General features: G+C 44.5%; 1 protein-coding gene across 4 annotated transcripts in view; it reads left to right on the forward strand.

Moving 5' to 3' along the window:
• The first annotated feature begins 227 nt into the window (after positions 1 to 227).
• ST13 (ST13 Hsp70 interacting protein) overlaps positions 228 to 22,160 on the forward strand; it is a 37,830-nt gene continuing 15,897 nt past the window's right edge. For all 4 annotated transcript variants that reach the window (XM_065402931.1, XM_065402940.1, XM_065402915.1 and 1 more), the window contains exons 1-8: positions 228 to 394; positions 5,079 to 5,133; positions 6,538 to 6,607; positions 6,738 to 6,808; positions 7,437 to 7,503; positions 8,891 to 8,975; positions 14,524 to 14,634; positions 17,064 to 17,166. In XM_065402931.1, coding sequence (XP_065259003.1) covers positions 285 to 394; positions 5,079 to 5,133; positions 6,538 to 6,607; positions 6,738 to 6,808; positions 7,437 to 7,503; positions 8,891 to 8,975; positions 14,524 to 14,634; positions 17,064 to 17,166 — 672 coding nt within the window. In that variant the 5' untranslated portion in view covers positions 228 to 284. The remainder of the gene's footprint in view (positions 395 to 5,078; positions 5,134 to 6,537; positions 6,608 to 6,737; positions 6,809 to 7,436; positions 7,504 to 8,890; positions 8,976 to 14,523; positions 14,635 to 17,063; positions 17,167 to 22,160) is intronic.

Genomic DNA, 22,160 nt, shown 5'->3' on the forward strand with positions numbered 1-22,160 from the left:
CGGAGGCAGGACGTGTAACGGACAGTCACACGTTCGCCTTCTAGAAGGTTCCGGCAGCCGCGTAGCGGAAGGGCCGAGAGGCGGAGCTTCAGCGGGGGCGGGGGGCTGCGGACCCTGGAGGCGGAGCCGCGGGGCGGGACCGAGGCACTGCCAGGCCTGCGCGCGGGGTAGGGCGGCCGCTGCAGCAGCAGCACAGGGACGGGAGCCCGGAGGCGGAGCTGCGCGGGGAGCGGGACGCGGGGGCTGGGAAGTTCCAGCGCGGCGGTGAGGGGCCCTGGCCGGCCATGGATCCGCGGAAGGTGAGCGAGCTGCGGGCCTTCGTGAAGCTCTGCAAGGAGAACCCGGGCCTGCTGCACAGCGAGGAGCTGCGCTTCCTGCGCGAGTGGGTGGAGAGGTGAGTCGGCGCCGCGTGCCGGGGGCCTCCTCGCGGGGGGGTGTCGCGGGGCTGGTTGGGGGGCAGGGCGCGGCGGTCGGACCCTGGCCCCGGCGCTGCCCGGGTGCGGAGCCGTGTGCGAGGGGAGCGCGATCAGCGCGCTGTCTGGGCTGTGCCTGGAGCCGGACCCTCGGCAGTAGCCAGTCTCGGGCGCTGCCCGGCCCATGGCGTAGCCTGGCGTGCGGCGCTGTGCAGGGAGGCACCGCTCCCTCCGGACACGGGGCGCTCAGCTTAGCGCCTAAACCAGGCAGTGGGGTGACCCGTGTCTTGACCCGCGTAGCTGCAGCAATTGTCCGTCTGTCTCAATAAATCTGCCCGCGATGTAACTCGGAAGTTCAGAGCCACAAAAGTAACTAGCAGCAAGGGGCATCCACCGTATAGCACGTGTTAAACGCCTTCAAACAAGACCCTACTGTCCGAACTTTACCTGTCCTCCACCATCCAACAGGTTTTAGTCTCCTGGTTCAGAAAGCCCAAGTGATCCGATTTTACAGTCCCAAAAGTGTGTGGTGGCTTACAATACAAAGTGCCCAAAGTACCTTTTGTGAGATGTAGATTTATTCCTCCGCAACCATCAGTCTAGGTTCCACATAGTAAGGCACTTGCAGTATGTGTGCACTGTAGCTCTTGCTGGAAATAACATGGATTTGAGACAGGTGCTTCTCACAATGAAAATACAAGTGCTGATTGTTTGGAAACAGAAGACAAGAAATATAAGGTCTGCCAAAGTCTAGTGACTTCTACCATCCAAAAAAATCTATCTATGGAACGCACCCATTTGGTTCCAACAGCTAGTTCCCTCATGAAGTTCCAGAAGAACTTGGGAAGGAGAAAATAAGTCCTTGCTGATATTTTCCTCAGAGAAGAAGGAAGCATTATTAATTGGAAATCTGGCAGTAAGTAAAAAAGACCCTGTTTTAAAAAGCGCACTCTCTTTTTTTCTGAGAATATTTTGCCCACTATTATAGGTAATATCTAAGATATCACATGTAAAAGACTAAATGAAAAACATTTTTTTAGTATACTACTTACATGTCTCAAATGGGAGAGAAACATTTGGGGGGGAAATAAAGCCCCCAAAATGTTGCAAGACAACAAAAACTGACAGGGGCCTGGGGCTGATGCAGTCCCTAAAACTATTAATTTTTCAAACTGATTACTTCAGGTTGAATATTCCTTTCAACTGTGTGTGTGAGAACAGGAATCTTTTGAGTTGAATATCAAATCCCTTTTTCTGTATTGAGAGTGTTGAAGTTTGGGTAGTTATATAGCTTTTTTCTTGAATTCAGGCATATCACATTTTACCTGTACCCTAGGGTCCAGAACTTTCTGAGTCACAAGGGCTAGAAATAAATTCCACACACCATCAACAGTATGGTATATTGCATTTTTTTCAGGTTGAGATGGTTCAAAGTATCAGAACTTAAAACTCACTCATCCTTCAGACCAACTTTGATTTAGCACTTGTTTAGGGATATTAGTTGTAGATCTCAGAATAATACAAGTGTCTATCCCAGCATTTATTGGCTTCTTAGGGTTAATGAATTGAAAACCTCCCGAGTAAAAACCAAAACCGAATATGGTCACTCCTCTTCTTCCCCCTCCCCCCCCGCCATGTTGAGCAAATGAACCAGTTGTTGAAAATGTTCCTAACACATTTCCTTTTTTCATTAAGCATAATAGTGGCATTAAAATGTTATTAAAAGCATTAGATGGATGCATGTGAATCTTAATTTCTTGGTAGGGTCCATGTTGGCGCTGTAACTATTAAATATTCAAGCTATTTAGAACTCAACTAATGGCTTCCTTTCATGGATTGTGCAGAAGAGCAAGCATCCCTGTGGGCTGTAAGCACATGCAGGGTAGCCTCAACTAGTCATTAGTGTTGCTCACTTTTGCTGAGCTGCTGGCTGTTGGGGGGGGGGGGGGGGGGTTACTGTGAAATCTCTTTGGGTTGGCTTAAATAAATGCTTAGAAGTTGCACCTGAAGTCTGAGAGCCTGTTAAGGGCAAAAGTTTAGAAGGAACTGTTGCCATGTGCACTGCATTCCCACCTGTAACATAAAGTGAGCAAAGTAATTACACCCAAGGGTATTTGCAGTCAGGGCCAGCCTTTGGGGTGGGCAGCGGCCCACCAAAGAGGGTGCCATGTGCTGCGGCCACTGTTCCTCTCTACCCTGCCCAGCCCCTCCCCACCGCTCTTCTCAGCCAGTGGGCCCAGGGCTGCCTTCTCCCCCCCTCCCACCCCAGTCCTCAGGCACTGCAGCTCCGCTGGGGGGAGTGAGGGGGGCTCAGCGACAGGCCTGGTGGTTTCTGGCTGCTGCGTGCCGCAGGCAGGTGGGCTCCCCCAGTGGCATGGCCCCTGCCTCCTCCCTGGGCTCTTGGGCCCCTACTGGCCCTGGGGCAGTACTGGTGGGAGGGTGCTGCGCATGCAGCTCTGCCCCACCATTATTTGAATGCGGAGGCTGGGGAGCGTGGGGGTCCCGGACCATTCTGGGCAGGAAGCAGCACCCAGTGGGTGCTCCTTGCTCCAGGTGAGCCCCCTCGGAGCAACTGGAGTCCCTTTCCCCCATCCCCCCCACCAGCGCCCCTGGTCTAGGGAGGGATGTAAGTTTGGTCCGGGGGGGGGGGGGGGGAATGTGGGTCTGGTTCAGTTTGGTCTGGGGAGGGATGCGGGTCGGGTCCAATTTGGAGGGTTGGCCTGGTCTTTTGGGGGCACCGCTGGTCCTGATCCTAGTCTCTGCCCCTCTCTGCCTAGGGGGGAAGGACTAGCAAGACTAGTATGAATAAAGACACTGTAAATAAAATGTATTAAATTTTTTCATATTTTTTATTTTTAAAACACTTAACAGTTTTTAAATTCGCCCCAATTTCATACAAAAATTTAATTCAAGCCCTGGTAGCTCATATGAGAAATGTGAAGGATGAGATAGTGTGATGGTTCCCTTTTAGTGGGAGCAGCACATGGTTGGTGTTTTGGCCAGCTTTTGCTTTTGTTAGCTGTTTTTACCCCCGCACGCTCTCTCACACACTGTCTCTCCCCCACCCCACCCCTCAACACACACACCAGGACTCCCTACATCCAGGTCACTTTCCCAATCTGCGCTGTGCTGTGAGGCATCAGGAGCTGCTTCTCTTGTGCCCTCTCCTTATGCAGCCCAGGTGGAAAATGACCTGCATGCAGGGAGCCTTGATGTTGCTCCTCGCACTCCCTCTCCTCTGCCCCCCCCCCCCCCGGGGGTGTGCGGAGCAGAGGAGCAGCAGTCTGGGGGGGAGCGAGCAGCAATGCCAGCTGCTTTGTGCATCCAGGTCAGTTTGCCCGCGTTGGTGTAGGAGGGGGATGCAGGGATTAGGGGCATAGGAGTGGGAACTGGCCTTTGGGGTCAAGGGAAGAAGGGGAGCCGCTGGGGCATTGGGGGGGGCACCACACCCATGGGGGCCAGGGGAACCAAAATGCAAGTTTGCCCAAGGTGCCATTTTCCCTAAAGGCGGCCCTGTATGCAGTACTGTTTGTTATAGAATATACTTACATACCCTATTACTTCTTATTGAGCTAAATCAGTGTTTCTCAAGCTGAGGGTTGAGACCCCAAGGGTGGTCATGGAAGGGTTTGGGGTGGGGGTCGCAAGCAGGGCCAGCGTTAGGGGGTAGGAAGCAGGGCAATTGCCTGGATCCCCATGTCACAGAGGACCCCGCAAAGCTAATTTACATGTTACAGCCCTGGACCCCCAAGCAAGGCGGAAGCCCTGCACCTTGAGCTTAAGGTAGGGGTTTGCAGTTTTTTGGGGGGAGGTGGGAGTCACAATTTTTTTTTAAGTCCAAAGGGGTTGCCAGCACAAAAAGGTTGAGAAACACTGAGCTAGGCTATTCAAACACTGGTTCTCCTTCGCTGCTCATCCAAAGTCTTAATGCAGCGTGTTTATGCTGCATTAAAAGGATATTGTCAGAGTAAATACTACTAATCTACTAGTGTTAAAGAAACACTTGAGTACTCAAACAGATCGCTATCTAGTGTTTCATTTGCATTTGATAGTATTTTGTGTATGGCAGACTCAATATTTCTGTTATGTAGTTAGTTTGCCTTTTATTTGTGTGGACTTTTCACATACGACTTTTTTTTTAATGTTTTTTTTTTTTTATGCAGCAGAACATGAATGGTTGTAGCATAAACCCTTTTCAAATGGCTAGTTTTTCATTACCTGGTTCCTTCCATCAGAAAGTCTGTTCTTAGTGGGTGAAAACTGCTAGCATTTTTTAATGCTGCATTATCTAAAGATGGAAAAGGATCTAACAAAATTGTATCCAACTTTCTCCAAAACTTATCTATAGGTCAGAGAGCAGCATGACCAATTTCTGCTTTCAAAAGAAGCAGCATTTCTTTTTTAAAATGAGTGTCTTACAATAGAGAACTTAAGATGCAGGGGCCAACTGAGTCAGAACTAACTATTGCTGCATTAAGCCAGATAAAAGCGCTGGTGTGCATCTGCTTTTTGCTGTTGGATGCTTTCCCTTTGACAGATGTTAACTGGTGGGTTGATTCCATTTCAGCTTTTCTTGGGACAGTCCTTTCTCATTCTCTTTAATTGAAACCCTGCTGAAAAGGCTGCACTTCAATAACTTTTGTTTCCCCCCTTTTTTTAAAAAAGCATGGGAGGTACGATACCACCTGCTCCGGACAATGCCTCTGCAGAAACAATGAAGGTAAGAGATGGGATATTTATAATTATAAACATTAGAATTCTGTGCCAAAAAAAAATTATTAAAAAAAAATTGCTTTCAGATTTTGCACGAAGAATGAGACAAATGGGTTTGTTTAAAATTTCCAAAGAAGGTGACTGGAAACATCGAGGAATCTTGTATATTTGGTGCTGGATTGTGACCATTTCAGAGACTGAAGGGAGCCTTTTGTTAATAGTGCCTGCAGACTTGCCACACACCATTCTGTCTAATGTACCGGAGCTCTTATTTATTATTTGTATTACCATAGTGCCTAGGTGTTCTAGTCATGATCCAGGATCCCAGTATGCTAGCTGCAGTACAAACAAAAAGATGGTCCCTGCCCCAAAGAGTTTACAATCTAAGTATAAGAGATGAGACAACAAATGGCTACATACAGGAATGTAAGGACACAATGAGACCATGTTGGTCAGCTTGATAGACATTGGTATCAGTGCACCAATGGCTTACCTATTGTCAAGTTTTTTGTAGGCATCATGTCAAAGGAGAGCTGGCGCATGATGAGGTAGCTTTAGATTTTTATTGGGAGCTTTTCCCAAATATGAGTGGCAGCATGGGAGAAAGCACAAAGGTGCTTGTTGGAAAATGTAACAATACTCAGTGGAGCCTGGAATCAACATCTGGACAGTGTAGGAGAGATGATAGGGTCGGGAATTGGCCATGAAGGGCCTTGAAAGTGAAGTCAAGCAACTTATGTTTGATGCATAAGAGGTGGGGGAAGCCAGTGGAGGGATGCTAAAAAAGGTGTTCTGGCCTAAGCAACAGACTAAGAAAATTATCTCTGCATCAGCATTCTGAATGGATATGAGTGGAGCACGATTACGTTGTCAAGGCCATAGAAAAAGGTGCTGCAGTAATTGAGACACAAGCTGAGTTTTAGCTGTATGGATGGATAGGAAAAGCTGTTTCTTAGATACTATGCAAAGAGGATCTCTGATCACAAATCAGCACATCTGTGGGCAAGGGAAATCCAGTTTCTGTGGTTCATTCAAACCTTGGTTCCGCTGAGACTGGAAGTAAGGGGCAAATTAGTGTTCATTGCAATGTTGGCTCTAGTAATGTGGATGATACTACGTGGATGATATGCCAATTTACTTGAAAGTTATTAAAGCATAAACCCTGAAGGAAAGTCTGACAAACAGCAATTTATGGGTCAGAAGTTGGCATTAGTGTAGGAAAGTGAGGAGAAGGGTTTTATGTCATACTTTTAAAACTACAAATAAATCTCCTTAGCCATACGTGGGATATCCTTTAGCTGCTGAAGACTTTGTAGTGGAGTTTTCTGATGCCTTGGGATTGTTGGCCTGGAAATGGACTAGTTAACCATAGATAACCCGTAACTACAGACTTCTGTCCTCCCTTTATTAGGACAAAACAGACAAGCAGCCAGAGGAGCCAGTAAAGCCAGCAGAGCCTGAGAGTGAGGAGAGTGACTTGGGTAAGGAAGTAACCGTTCCTGCAACTATTCATCAATTTGAACATGAATGTAGCACTGTCTATTGTATTTGTAGGTGGAAGAATTTAATTTTCCACATTCGTGTTCAAATCCTTAACTTTTGTCTTTGCAGAAATTGACAATGAGGGAGTGATTGAACCAGACAAGGATGATCCCCAAGAAATGGGAGACGAAAATGTGGAGGTAAACACATCTTCAACTTCCATTGCATTGGAGGAGTTGCTGCTTCTGTATAGTTTTTGGTGTTTTGTTTTGTTTTGATTGTGGGTTTTTTGGGGGGGGGTTGAGTGAAATTTAAACTCAAAGGAAACATATATTGGTTAGACAGCCAGTCATTGTTTTTAATGCCTTCAGTTCTCCCTCTTCTCCCCCACCCCACCCCCACCCTTCCCTTCCCTTCTGAACAGGAAACTCATCCATTGAAAATTAAGATCTCTCCTAACTAAAAGCCTGCTTCCATCAGAGATAGTAGCAGAACTCCCATTAACTTTGGTGAGAATCATGGCTGGACATAAAAATGAGCAACTAAAAATTTTTTAAATGTCTGATTGAAAACTAAATATAGAAATCCCTCACTAACATGAAAAATAATATTTGGGTGTCCTCCTATTCCTTATGAGCAGTGTGCTGCTCTCCTCCCTTCTTTTTTGAAATTGAACTTAAATACACTTGGGAGTCTCTGCTTGCTTAACTGAATCTTTAGCCCAAATTAGGCAGAATCCTAGAGTTAGAGAACATTAGTTCCCTTTCCTGACCCCCCCCATCTAAGTCTGCTGCTTTTGGTCTCGACTTTGTTTCCTTTGTTTCATAGGTAACTGAAGAGATGATGGACGAGGCCAATGAGAAGAAGATGGAGGGCATTCATGCCCTAGGTGAAGGTGAGGGGTTCTGTACCTTAGCATATACTTGGAGGGTGTAGCTGTTATCTGCTGTTGTGGCCAGTGCTTTCACTTACAAGTCTGTTAAAATCTGACTTAAAGCATCCTGGAATTCTTCCAGTCTGCAGGAAGGAGTGGGGCTAGGGAGTGGACTGTTTAAAAGCTTCTGCTGGTGGAATTCATTCCTTGTATTGAGTTCCAGATATAATTTGTTGTCTTAACGAGAGATGCCTAGAAGCATGGTAATACTGAAGTTCAATGGGGGGAGCCCTGGTCTGCACATCCTGCTTTTTGGTTATGGATACCACTCTTCTTGCCTGCCAAAGCTGCTTGTTTTACACCCTCCACTCCCTCATTGGTATCCTGGAACAACACAACTTCATTTTGTATATAAGATTCTGTATAAATTGTGTTCTGAAACACCTTAGTTAAATAAACAAATAAAGGAATAGCCCAGGAAAAGAAGAGATTGGGGGGGGGGGACCAGCAGAGAACAAAGCTCTTAAATCGACACTGGTAAGATTGCCACTCATCAAACTGATGAATAGAGCACTATTTCTGCAGCCTGGTTGTGTACTGCTGGGGAACCTGATGTGGCTCTATGGAATATCCATTTTAAAAAACATGTGTCCATCTTGTCCAAGTCTGTTTTCACAGCAGCATGTGTTGTGTCCTAGGCAGTCCACATGCTTTAGCTCAAAATCTTGATGTCTTCATGATTTCCTTGCTCTGCTGCCTTCCACTGTTTTGGAATGTTTTTGTTGCTAATCTCAGCGTTGCCGTACATGCAAATAGTCTTATTTAAAGGGACCCTTTGAAGATAAGGAAAAGTATTTTAGGGGGTATTTTTTTCTTACTAAAAACACATTAAATTTAAAATTCTCCATTTTAATAGTGGTTAAAAGTACATTTGGGCTGTCTTTCTAGGGATTACTAATTTTGGTCCAAAATATCTGCCGTTCTATTTTCTATAGGGAATTGTAAATGGACATATTTAACTTTTATTTTTAAATTGACTAAATTTCAAGTTGGTTTTGGGTACTACATCTATCCATGAGTTCCTGTGCATGTTTTTGTTTTACCATTGCACTTCCAATTTTTAAGTGTTTTTCTTTCCCCTGTTGCTGTGTGGAAGACCCACATAAATAAAAGGGGAAACTGCATAAATGACTAGTCAAAAAAAAAAGTCAGATGTGCAAAGTACATTGAAATAGATTATTTTATAGTAATTTGGGGTGGTGTTGGTTTTCAACAATACTGGTAAACTTTAAGACAGAAATGTGACTTTCTTCTTATGTTGATGGTACACAACACCCAGTAGATGATGGAAAACTGGATTTTATCTCACTGTGGGGTAATTGAAACTTTACTGGTACTTGCCTTTCAGGTGAACTTCAGAAAGCCATTAACTTGTTCACTGAAGCAATCAAGTTGAATCCTCATTTAGCCATCTTGTATGCTAAGCGAGCCAGGTGAGTGATATATAGACCAGTGATTTGTTTTCCTATACATAACCTGATCTCTTTAAAGGGTCCATGGTGGACTGGAAAGCTGAGATTCCAGCTCGTTTATAATTTCGGGGGAGATTTAAGGAGGAAAGGACATTCTGAATCTGTGTAGAGATTGGAAAAAAAAGCAAAATAGCTTTTAGTTTCACATAATTCTTGGGAGTTATTGGACTGCAAGTCAGATGTGATAGACTGTCTCCTATTACATTGTTCAGTCTCTATCACAAGGTTATTTTAGGGGGGTTGCTGTATTGCCACCCTTACTTCTGTGCTGCCTTCAGAGCTGGGCGGCTGGAGAGCGGTGGCTATGGGCCAAACACCCAGCCCTGAAGGCAGTGTCTTGCCAGCAGCAGCACAGAAGTAAGGGTACCATACCATGCCACCCTTTCTTCTGCGCTGCTGCCTTCAGAGCTGGGTAGCTGGAGAGTGACGGCTGCTGACTGAGGGGCCAGTTCTGCAGGCAGCAGCACGGAAGTAAAGGTGGCATTGCCATACCATGCCATTCTTCTGTCCTGCTGCTGGCGGTGGCTCTGCCTTCAGAGCTGGGCTCCCTGCCAGCAGCCACCACTCTCCAGCTGCCCAGCTCTGAAGGCAGCACTGCCACCAGCAGCAGCGTAGAAGTAAGGGTAGCAGTAACTCAACCCCCCCTCCCTAATAACCTTGTGACCCCCCCCCCACCCACACACACACACACACACACAACTCTTTTGGGTCAGGACCCCTACAATTACAACACTGTGAAATTTCAGATTTAAGTAGCTGAAATCATGAAATTTACTATTTTTAAAATCCTATGACCGTGAAATTGACCAAAGTGGACTGTGAATTTGGTAGTGCCCTACTTTATAAGGAAAATCTAAAGTTTCTTGTATTATAGTTAGCAAGAAGACCATCTGCAATTAACTTTGTTTAGATTTTTTTCTCACCTAGATACGGAAATTACTTCCTGGGTCATCCAGTCCAGCTAACCTCCACTTTCTGTTCTGGCCATTGAGCATTGTTCTGTGTGCATGTGTACAGCTATATGTGCGGCCCTTCATTGTGAAATGGTTGAGATTGCTATACAAAACCAATAAATTAGAAGTTAAATTACTTAACAGTACATACCCTCCATTCATCCATCAGCATGTCTTGCCATTATAATATGTTATAGACCACATCTCACAAAACCATGGTGGTTTTGTCTGGTATGGTGGATGTATCAACCCTAACTACTCAATGAAGTTTTTGTATATTTTTTTAATGTTGTGGGTGAGGTTCTACAAAGTGGGGGGGCAGACCTGTGGTGGGTAGAAGATGAAGAATACTTTGTCAAAAGGTGTGTATTAACCATTGTGTCAGTAGTTGCATGTGAACTCTTTTCTGCTGTAAGGTAAAACCTGACAGAAAAGTGTACCTCCTGACAGAAGGTTTTAGATAGACATAGCCTCAATGATCAGGCTTCTGGGCACCCGGTCTCCTCTACCTCAGAAAATCACTTTTGTACACCTCTATATCAATCAAGTTTGTGTGTGTAGCCCACAAACTTCCAGTTAGAACATGAGGAACTGCTAAAGATGACCCCAAATACAACATTTGGGGTTTTTTAAGCTACTTGCTGCACTAAATATTCTTAGGATCCACCTCTATCAAGCTTTTGTCTGAATTGATTAACAATGAAAAGTAAGAAACAAGGAAAAATTTCAACCAGCGCCCAGATTCATATTATAAATTTATGGAGAGAAATGAGAAAAAAAACTGCACAGAAAATATAAAGGGTCGTAAAAACTGTATGAAACGTAACACCACTTGGTTGCCTACTTCTGGAGAAATAAAGGGATTTATGCCCTGTTTTAGAATACAGTCCCTAACTCTGGAGTGGTTACCAGGTACCTCCATAATTTGTTGCTTGAGACCAGATCTTGATCGTGCAAATGCAACTCCCCTTTTCTATCTGGCTTGCACTGTATTTCCAACCTAGCTTATGAAAATGTGGGAGTCTTACAGTGTGTCACAGAATTGTATAGCTTCAAACACGCTCTTAATTCTTCAATATCTTTAAAAAATTTCCTGCAACACTTTTGATAAAATGGTGTGAGGGGTGGAAGTGCTGAAGTGGCTCATAACCACATAACTTATTTCCTTACTAATTATTTTGATAACAAAACTTACATTTATAAAATGTCATTATTTACATGGTGTAGCAGTAGACTAGCAGGAGTTGGTGAATTTCTTGATGGTGGATTATGAGGAGGGATAGGAGCTAGCTGCAGTATAAAGGTTAAAACTTTAGATGATGCATGGACTACAGGGAGAAGCTGCTGCTTTTGAAAAGGACTTTTTTGTTAACAGCAGTTGAGAACTTACTACTTTTCATGATTGTCTCTCCCCCTGCCTGCATTGGTTCTTAACAGCCTCCTTATGACACTAAGGAAGGATTTTGTAGCCATTGGCATGTTCGTGATTCTGCCTTCCCCAAGGTCATTTTTAGTCCAAGGTACCTTTCAGTCATAGTACTTATCCAGCAGTGTCCAGGACAATATTGCAACTATTGAAACAGAAGAAATTGTGAAATAAAACATGCTCTCCTAGATGAATATTACAAAAAGCTTTGCTAAGCAGTCCCAAAGCTAAAGTTTATAGAATATTGAAATGTTACCTATGGTATATAGCTTAAAATATCCTGTGTACTTATAGACTAAAGGTTTCTGTCCCAGCTTTCCATGTTGGAGTCCCAAAATGTTACATGGTCTTCAAGGTTTCTATTTGGTCCCATGGTTTGTCCATTTAGCCAAAAACATCTTTTCACATTCAGTACTGGTAATAAAGCCCTTCATTTGTCCACAGCCATCTAGTTATAACTGACGTGACAAGCTGTAAGTTATATCATGTTCTGAAACTAGACCATAATAAAACCAATGTGAAAGTCAACCTGGATTAGGCCTTTTTTCCTTAAATTCAGTAACTCCTCACTTAGTCGTCCCATTTAACGTTGTTTCGTTGTTACATTGCTGATCAATTAGGGAACATGCTCATTTAAAGTTGTGCAATGCTCCCTTCTAATGTCTGCTTTGTCTACTGCTTGCAGGAAGAGCAGCCCCTTGCAGCTAGCTGGTGGGGGGCTTGGAACCAGGGTGGACCGGCAGCCCCCTATCAGCTCCCCGCTCTCCTAAGTTCCCTGTGCAGCAGCTGCCTGCCGTTCAGCTGTGTTCCTCCCCCCACTGCCATGTGCTGCTCCTGCCCTCTGCCTTGGAGCTGCTCCCCGAGACGCCTGCTTGCTGTGCTGGGGGGGAGGGAAAGAAGAGGGGGGCTAATGTCAGGGTGTCCCCCTCCCCCCTGCTCCTGCACCCCGCTTACCCCCATCTTCCATAGAGCAGGCTCAGGGAGCTTGCAGCAGTTGCAGTCTCAGCAAGCTGATCTAATTAACAAGGCAGTGTACTTAAGGGAAATGGGCATATCTTCCTCCATTCCTGCTGCCTTGCAGAGTGAGAGAGTTCACCCTTAAGGGCTCAGCCAATTGCTAGTTCATCATTTAGCAGTAAGGGAAATATCCCACCCTCTGACTCCACCACCTCAACCAAGCTTCACAATCATCATCACTGTGTACCAGTATTAAATTGTTGGTTTAAAAGTATAAGTGTGTGTGTGTGTGTGTGTGTGTGTGTGTGTGTATATATATGTATGTATATGTATATGTGTGTATATATATATATATATATATATATATATACATATATATATATACACACACACATACATACATACATACACACATATATATAAAAATAGTCTTTTGTCTGGTGAAAAATTTTTCCCTGGAACCTAACTCCCTCATTTACATTAATTCTTATGGGGAAATGGATTCGCTTACCATCGTTTCACTTAAAGTCGCATTTTTCAGGAACATAACTACAACGTTAAGTGAGGAGTTACTGTATCCGCTGTTTCTGTCACTAATGGTTTTCTGCCTATTTGGAATAGGCCTGCCAAAAGCTTTTTTGGTCTGGTTCCTTTTAGAAGAAAAATCAGAGTGAACAAAATCCAGGGTGGTTCTTGAATACTGAAATTACTCTCTGAATAAAAACCACATAGAAAACATCAGTTGTTTAAGGACACTGACTTATCATAAATGATTCATCCAAGTACAGCTTTCTGTCCAGTCTGGGTCATTGGCCACTGCTCCATGTAGTCTACCCTCAAACCCAGCATCCCTGTTAATCTCTCAGTTCACTGTTTTATGAATTGGCCCTTAGCACCAGCTCTGTCTGGTTTCTACCACCAATTGAGAAATTCTCTTCCCTTGCTGATCCCAACTTTACAGTGCATCTGAGTTGTGTGTGTAGGACTTTGTAAACCTTTTTAACATAGAACTTGAACTCTGCATAGAACTTGAACCTTGTCTTCCTTCCACCCTCAAGTGGTTCTTGCTGGTCAAGACTGAGGCACACTGATGAAAGCTTGCACGGTCCCTGCTCATGATTCACCTGTCCAGGGGCTACATGGCAGACTTCAGTAACCAAGACCGAACTCTCACCAGCACAAAATCTTTTGTCTTTAGAATTCTTTAAATACATGCCTGTAGAGGGGTTTGGCTGGGGCTCGTCCCTCTCCAGGGCGGCAGGGAACCATACCGCCTCGCTACTTCCGTTCAGTTGTGATGGGGAATTAGCCTGGCTGCGGGGGTCTCATGGCATGACAGCAGTAGAGGCAAACATAAGTTATTCACACCCGGTCCACGGGCAGTAGTGAGTCACAGGTTCAGGTCCTCAGACAGGAGCAGAGCAACTGTTACATAACGAGCAGGCCCTGGGTCAGGGTGGGGTAACAAAGAGTCAATGGCTCAGGCCCTCAGGCAGGCGCTGAGCAAATAGGTAAACGGCAAGTCCAGACTCCTGGCTCCGAAGGGCCTGGGAGAGGGGGAGACTGCCACCCACAAGTTGTGGGGGGGGGGTCACAGGCCCACCCACTCCACAGTGTCCCAGCCCTGGGCCCTAGCAGCAGCAGAAGGCCTGCTGCTGTGTCAGTGGGGATCCTGGCCGTAACACACTGACATAGGCTCTGGCAGCGCTGCAGCCAGACTAGGGTCGACTGCCCCCGAGCTACGTCCTAACTCCCCCTCTAGAGGTACTTGGGTCCAGATGATGTCCTCCAAAGGGTCAAGCACCATGGGCTCCTCAGGGTAACTGGCGAGGGGTAGGCTTGGCAGCTCCTCCAGGCTCTGGTCATCATCAGGCATCGGCCAGTCTTCAGGTCAGCCGCCAATTGCTGGGGTCGCCCAACCGGGAGCTAGGCCACAGGCATCTGGCCTCTCTAGCGGCTGTTCTTCTAGTGAGCTCTGGGGAGCGGGCACAGGATTCACTGGCTCCACCCACTTTGGTGTCCAGAGAGGCTCGTCCCTCCCCGGGGCGGCGGGGAACCACACTGCCTCGCTACAATGCCTCTTAGTTTTCTTGCCTGTGAGAGTTGGCAATGGAAAACATTGGATGGAGATTGGTTTTTAAATATGTACAATAAATCTTGTCCTTTTTGTCAGTGTCTTTGTGAAACTACAGAAGCCAAATGCTGCCATTAGAGACTGTGACAGAGCCATTCAAATAAACCCAGATTCAGCACAGACCTACAAGTGGCGAGGGAAAGCTCACAGGTAAAGAATTGCAGCCATGTTTCACCTCCCCCTTCACTCATTAGTGAGGGAGGCAATTTTTGTTCTTTTTCTACCCTAATCCATTACGGCTTATGAATTGTTTATCTGATGTTTTGTGGGAAGGAGAAGATGATTTAATGGGAGGGTAAATGTTTCTGGTACTAAATGTCCTTTTATTAGCCATCACCAAAATCTTCTGATTGGTCATTGAACATTCTTAACTGTAGGGCTATGATTTTTATTCGTGAACTGGTATAACTTGAATTTTGCTAGTCTTTCATGCCAAAGAATCCCAACACACTTTATACTAGTAAAAGTAAATTGTTTAGGACTAGTAGTGAAGGCTCCAATCTAAAATGTCCAAAAACCTGTAATGAAATACTATAATCTTTGTAAATTAATTTACTTTTTGTAATAGAAGTATTAAATGTAATAAGGAATTAACAATTAAATGGGTAGGTGTTTTGACATCCTTCTTATGAATAGGATAGAATGAGTTTTGCTATTAAAGTAATGAAAATTGGATTTTTTAAGCAAAGTTTAGTAAATTCTGTAATTACTGTCTATGGTGTTGTCTTGGTTAACTGTCTTATTCTTCTCTCTGCACCCACACATCTCAAGAATGATGATCTTCTAAAGTTTTTAAACTTGTTTTGGAGGCATATAACAGTTGAGGAACAAACTAAACTGTTAGTAAAAAAGCTACTTAACATTGAAAATCAATTTTTGCTGCTTTCTTTTGGGCAAGCTTATTTTTTCTACATACATCCCTTAACAGGGTCCACGATGGGTGGTATCTGCTTAAGATAGCAGACCATCACTAGGATAACAATCCTATTTGCAGAACTGGTAATGAAACATTAGCAATGTTTTCTAAAGGACTTTGAAAATGTCTAATATGTATTCTCATTTAGTGAATACTCAGGAACTCTGCTCTTGAGAAAGTGTACTGTAGTATATTTAAGGATTTTTGGAAATCAGGACCAGAGTTTTGCATCATCCTAAAAATTGCACCTCTAGCAACCTCATGATTCCAGTGTTCCCTTGAATCATGTTGGGGCATTGGTTCATTACCAATGCACCATGTGCTAAATTATGAGATCTGGTCAGATCACGATCTGCAATGTTTTCACTTGAGAACTACTTACAAGACCATGGAGGCCCTTATCTTAACATATCCAAATGATATTAAAACTTTCCTTGGTGTGGTTGACTCTAATACACCCTGAAGTAGTGTTAGAGGGCCTGATAGAGTGGGGGAATGTCCATGCTTTATGATTCTATTCCTGGCTGTGCCACTAGCCTGCTGGTTAAGTCACTGCACCTCTACTTCCATTTTCACCATCCATAAAATGGGGATGATATTTGCCTCCTTTGTGTAGCACTTTAAGATCTATAGGCAAAAAGTGCTGTGTAAGAGTCAGGTGGTATTATCCTTAATATAACTAGCCAAGCAAAATGAGGCTCAACACTCATTGACCAAGTGAAGCAAGGCTCTGCACTCAAACTGATGGCATGTCTCTATCTTTTTCTGTCTGTATGTAATCTGATCAATTCCAAAATTATAGGAAATTCTCTGTGTATCAATGGGCGGAACCATATTGATTTTGGGGAAAATTGAAAAAGCCTGACTTCTACTAAAATCACCATTTGGTTACTCATGATATAGTGGTGAGGCAGTGACCTCAGGGCTAGAAAATAGTGGTTAGGGTGCCAGGGAGCTGCTTCTGCCTGCACCACCAAATGGACACTATGTGGGCCTGATTTTAGTGGAAATCAGGCTGCTGAAAGTCCCTCAAGCTGGATCCGTTAGGCCCCTCCCTGCTTTGGTCAGAACCATATTGATATTGGTGAAAACTGGAAAAGCAAGCTTTTTTGGATTTCCGACTTTCACCAAAATCAACAAGGTGTTCTGACCAGAGTGAGCGGACAAGGGCCTGGCTGGGTTTACAGCTCAGCCTATGGAAGTAACAAACTCTTTGGCAATAGATACTATTAGTCACTTAAAAATTTTAATTGACTATACAATACCTGTTACTGAGGTACACCTTTCCACTTTGGGTAGGGAGTACCTTGTTTTTCATAACAGCAACCTCTTTTCTGCTGTTCAGAGGAATGGCACTAATTGGCTTCACAGCACTCATTTGGCTTCTCTGCCAGCAAAAGTGGTAGTTGGGTTGTAGGAGTATAAAGCAGCAGGGAAGTATCCCCTGAGGGCTTCATGCTCTTGGGGCTTTTTTTCCATGATTTACAGTAATTATCAAGTCTTGGACTTTTCTGTAACCATTCAGGTGCTCATTTGTGTGTCTACTTATAAAAGGTTCATGTGGATCCAGGTAAAGGGACATTGGCTACCACCTTGTCTGTTGCGAATTGAAGGATGGGAAGAGAGAGCGCTACTAACCCCATATTGGTTTCTTCAATTCCAGACTCCTGGGTCACTGGGAGGAGGCGGCACATGACCTTGCATTGGCATGTAAACTGGATTATGATGAAGAGGCTAGTGCCATGCTGAAGGAGGTGCAGCCAAGAGTAAGTGGGGTGGGATGATGGAATAAATTGGCTTCTTCATGGTGACTTCTGCCTATTCTTGCTTGTTAGAGAGACTTCTGAAAGCTTCTGAAGGCTGTAAACATTTTCCTTTGGGGATACATAAGTGCTCTTGCAGTATCAAACATTCAGAGATGAGGTTATAAAACAACTCTGTGGCTTAAATTGCATTGATTTTCTTTCCATTTCCAGTTGTGGGTAACTGGATCTTTGAGTGTGGTGCTTCTGCATATTTATAATTACCTGCCCCTTTCCCTCTTGTTCTTTCGAGTTATAATCTGAGTTTAGCAGAAGGAGCTGAGACAGTTGGGGTCATGCATCCCTTTGTAACCCCAGCTCTGAGTATTCAGAATTGAGGACACTCAAATAGCTGCAATGGATACTGCTTTCCAGAAAGTTCCTGAGGCTCAGAAACACTGGGGACTCCTCTTATAGTGTGAATATGCAGAAGCAATGTTCTCAACTCATGATTTCTATAGTAAATTTCTTCCACTACTCTACCACTGGGGGGCAGCATATGCTTTCCTTAAAAGCAGCTATCATTCTCCTTTATGAATTTGCCTCTGCAGAACACCACTGCAGACATCCCATGCTGAGCCTTGTGATCAGTAGTTTCTGAGCAGTAGTTAACAGTTGGAAGGTGTGTAATATTTCTCCAAGTTAGACATTGCATAAATTAATGGTATAAATACCTTGTCTAATGGTCCCTCTGTTTCTTTTCATTCACCTGTTAGGTTGGTTCTGTGACCACTCTATCCCTTTCTCTTTTGTTATTCCTACATAGTGGTAAATAGTTCATGTGAAGTTTTAATAGGTATGGACTAAGATCAAGTTTTTTTGTTAACATTTTAGTTGCCTTGGGTCTTGGTCAAGATCACAGAGCCACTTAGGAATCCTGTAGGGTAGGTTCCTGTGACCCTGCACACACTGTTCCTTGCTTCAGATAGACGTGAAATGCCTCAGAGAGGGACCCTGCCAAATGCTGGAATGTCTACAAGGCTTTATCCAAAAAGGTCTTGAAATCTCTGCTTCAAAATCTGCTTATGCAAGAGGGTCTGGTAGCTCAAGTCTGAGAACTTTCCAAAAAAAGTCTCCCCAGGTATAAGTAGTTTGTCTGGTGGGCCATCCTTGGAGTAGAAGTCTGTGCTAAATCCCAGGCTGAAAGGGGTTATTTTCTAATAAAGGTGCCCTTTAAGCCATAGGAACCAAGAAGGCAGTTTCTTAGGCTTTGAGTTCTTAAATTGGGGCAAAGGAAAGCGCCTCTTACAGTGCCGGTGGTGCCAAGACCAGTCCTGGTAAGACAGCAGTGCTCCACTGATCTCATTGTCAAATTTAGCTAAGGGCTGGTCCACACTAAGCCCCCAGTTCGAACTAAGATACGCAACTTCAGCTATATGAATAACGTAGCTGAAGTCGAAGTATCTTAGTTCGAACTTAAAGGTACTTACCGCGGGTCCACATGCGGCAGGCAGGCTCCCCCGTCGACTCCGCCTACTCCTCTCGCAGAGCAGGATTACCGGTGTCGACGGCGAGCACTTCCGGGATCGATTTATCGCATCTAGACAAGACGCGATACATCGATCCCAGAAGATTGATTGCTTGCCGCTGAACCAGCGGGTAAGTATAGACGTACCCTAAGTGTGAAGCAGTTGGCTTTCCTTGATCCTAAGGAAGGATAGGGCCTCTTCAGATCTGGGCTTGTTTGCATCAAGACACCAATTGGATTGGTCTGCCAAAAGCATCTTTTGAAGGCTCTGATGCGGAAGGGGGTTTTGCACTAACTACTCCCCCTTAGGTCTGCTGGGTTGGTTCAGGTGAGACTGTTGCTGAAGCAAGCTGGTGCTATCATCCTTGCTATGCATGGTTCTTTCCAGACCTAAGCTCAATGCCATGGGCTACTTCTCTCTTGTTACAAAGGTTCCTTGCCATTCTCCAACCGCTCCACCTCAAGGAGAAGCTAGTGCAGGCATAGGAACATTCTTGGCACTTCAGATGTCAGCTTGGGCAACTTCAGACTTAGCTAATTTGCTTTCATCCATGTGGAGGGGGTATGGGGAAGTTGGCACTTTGGCATTATGGTGGTCTTCCTGCATCAGTGCTCTCTTGAAAAGTGGTAGCTGTGATATTCCAGAGAAGGCTTCCCACATGATCCTTTGCCTACTGCCTTCTATACTGGTTCTGCCTGGTGTGTAGGGTAATAAGTGATTCGATACCCCCTCTTTCTACTTCATTCCCTAGCTGAGGCTTTTTCAAATGCTTTCTCCTGGTCTCAAGTGATTTCAGGACGTAGTAGTGGCTGTGCCCAGGAAGCTAAAAGTGTCTGTTGAAATTGGTCAGGTAGGTCTGGAGCCCCTCCTGCTTGTGAGGTTCACTTTACAGGAAATAAGGTTCCCATGTCATGTTGTGAGGAAGGGATGAGTTGTATTTTAGATTTAGTTGAGATGGAAGTGATAAATTAAAAGCTGAAAAAGTAAAATTTACCCTAAGTACAAAAAAATCCAGAAAGTAATATATTTGGCATGAAGGCTTTTCTTCTCCATCTTGATTCTGCGGGCCTCTGGTTATGTGGCCTGACATAGCTTATAGCCTGGGATGGTCTTATGAGTCTAAATCATCCCCTAAGGCAAAAAGCAGGAGTTCCTATAGGGTTTTGAATGCTAAGAGGTCTCTAATAATTAAGGGCTTCTTGAGATACATTGAATACTGCTGACAGGCTTTTGTCCACAGCTGTTTCTCAAGACATTCTCTTGGTTCAGACATTCAGGTCTCTTAGTGACTCAAACCAAAATAATAGATTTACTCTTTGAAAGGAGCTGACCATTTTTCTGTTTTAAGACCGATGAAGCCTTAAAAATTTAAAAACCAGGAGGTCCATGGCCAGATCTCTGGGGCTGGGTTAATCTGTTCCGCATAAAGTAATCTTCTAGGTTCCTCAAAAAGGAATTTCAACAGACGGCTTCTGGATTGGTCTCCAATATAGACCCAGGCAGTCTATGAATCTCTCTATCCCCGTTGGGAGGCAAAGGTCTTCCTCCTTTCCCTTGACTACCTCATTAACATATGCTGCATTTCAAAAGCAAGGATGTGGTAAAGGATCCTGAACCAGTTCCAAAAAAATCAGATCATCTTCTCTTCTCCTGCCTCTCCATTTGGGGACTTTGTCCCAGTATTTTTTAGGCATGGTGAAGTGTTTCTCTGGAGCAGTGGGTCCTAGATCCCATAAATGAATATTCCTTCCAGTTATAAGCCATACCACATCTTAACTCCCTTTACTTTTTCAAGCATCCTTCTCAGAAACTGCTGCAAAAGGAGGTCTTGGCAACCATATTGGGAAAGGCTCTGTTCTAGACTTCTGCAAATTGAAAAAATTACCTAAGGAAAACAAAATTCTACCGGTCTGTTCTGGGGAGCATAATCCTCTCAATCTTCAGGACTGGTATGGAACCATAGCTCTGAAGACTTCTATTTCCATGCCTTGATAAAGCAAAAGCACAGGAAGTATCTTTGGCAATAACTAATATAAGGTTCTACTTTTTGGACTGGCAGCACCCCTAATGGTATTCACCAAATGCTTGGCAGTGTTTACAGTTAATCTGTATGGGGGGCCTTAGGTGTGTCCATATCTGGCTGACTGCTAAAAGATCAGTCTTTCCTGCAAGGCAAGAGTTACCATGCTGTGCCTTGCTGCTCCTTCAGATCTCTACAGTAAACTGAATATATCTTGGCTACAACTCAAGGGCTAGTCTTCACAGAAGACCACCTTAGATTCTGTAAGAACTCTAGCTTGACTGCCTAGGGAAATGGTCCAAGAACTCATCCAGAGAGTGGAGGTAGCAAAGTCTAGATTAGAAGACCCAGTGAAATTATCGGAGTGTTGAGCCTGATGTCTACTGCACTTTTGTCTCCAACTCTGCAAGGCTTCAGGTGCACAACCCTTGAAAGGGTGGCTGAATCTGGTGTAAAAACCAAACAATTGCCCCTGGACGTGAGTGTTTCCACTTCAGAACGTCCAGTATTCTGCTGTGGGCAAATACTGCCAAAGAGTATCTTCAAGGGTTTAATTGGATGATTAATTAGATGATAGTCTTGGTTGACTCGTCTCAATAGAGATCCTAAAAGCACTCCTCAAACTTACCATGGTGTGTGGAAGCCTCAGGAATGAAACTCCACATGCTCTTCCTCGAATTGGGAGCCATCAGACTCTTTCATAAATCTTTACTTCCAGAGGTTGAAGGGGAATTGATGTAGATTCCTACAGATAACATGGTTATGATTAAGGCTACGATTTAATCACAGGTATTTTTAGTACAAGTCATGGACAGGTCACAGACAATAATCAAAAAATCACAGCCCGTGACCTGTCCGTGACTTGTGCTATAAATACCTGTGACTAAATCTGGGGGGCTTTGGGGTGCTGCTGCTGCTGCTTGTGGGGCAGGGGGCAGGGTCCTGCCACTGCTGCTCCAGGAGTGGGGATGTCAGCAGCCCGGGGCCCTGTCGCTGCTGCTCCGGGCAAAACCCGGGACTGCTGTTGCAGAATCTGTGACCTCCGTGGAAGACTGGCAGCCTTAGTTATGATCTATTACTTTGAGAAAGTGAAACTCAGTTGCCTCCGTGAGGAGGCAGTCTTTCTGTAGGAATTGAGCATCCAAAATGAAGTGAACCTGTCTGCTCTGCCCTATTAGGTTATAGGCTACATTTTTAAGTATACATCTGATACTGATCATTACCAGTGGCGACTCAGACTCTTGGTGGCTCATCTTATCTGCCTTGTGGGCTCATCCAGATATGGATTTCTTTGCTACAGATCAATACAATAAGTGCCTGAAGTTTTGCTTGAGCAGGCAAGGATCCACAGTGCTTAGTGAATGTCTTTCTTTTATACTGGGAGTTAAGGGAAAGCTGCTTTGAGACAGTAATCTTAATCATGTCATTCTGAACGTGGCAAACCTATTTCTCGGAGCTTCCAGACTGTC

This window comes from Emys orbicularis, chromosome 1, assembly GCF_028017835.1.
Source record: "Emys orbicularis isolate rEmyOrb1 chromosome 1, rEmyOrb1.hap1, whole genome shotgun sequence".
In the NCBI taxonomy this organism is placed as follows: domain Eukaryota; kingdom Metazoa; phylum Chordata; order Testudines; family Emydidae; genus Emys; species Emys orbicularis.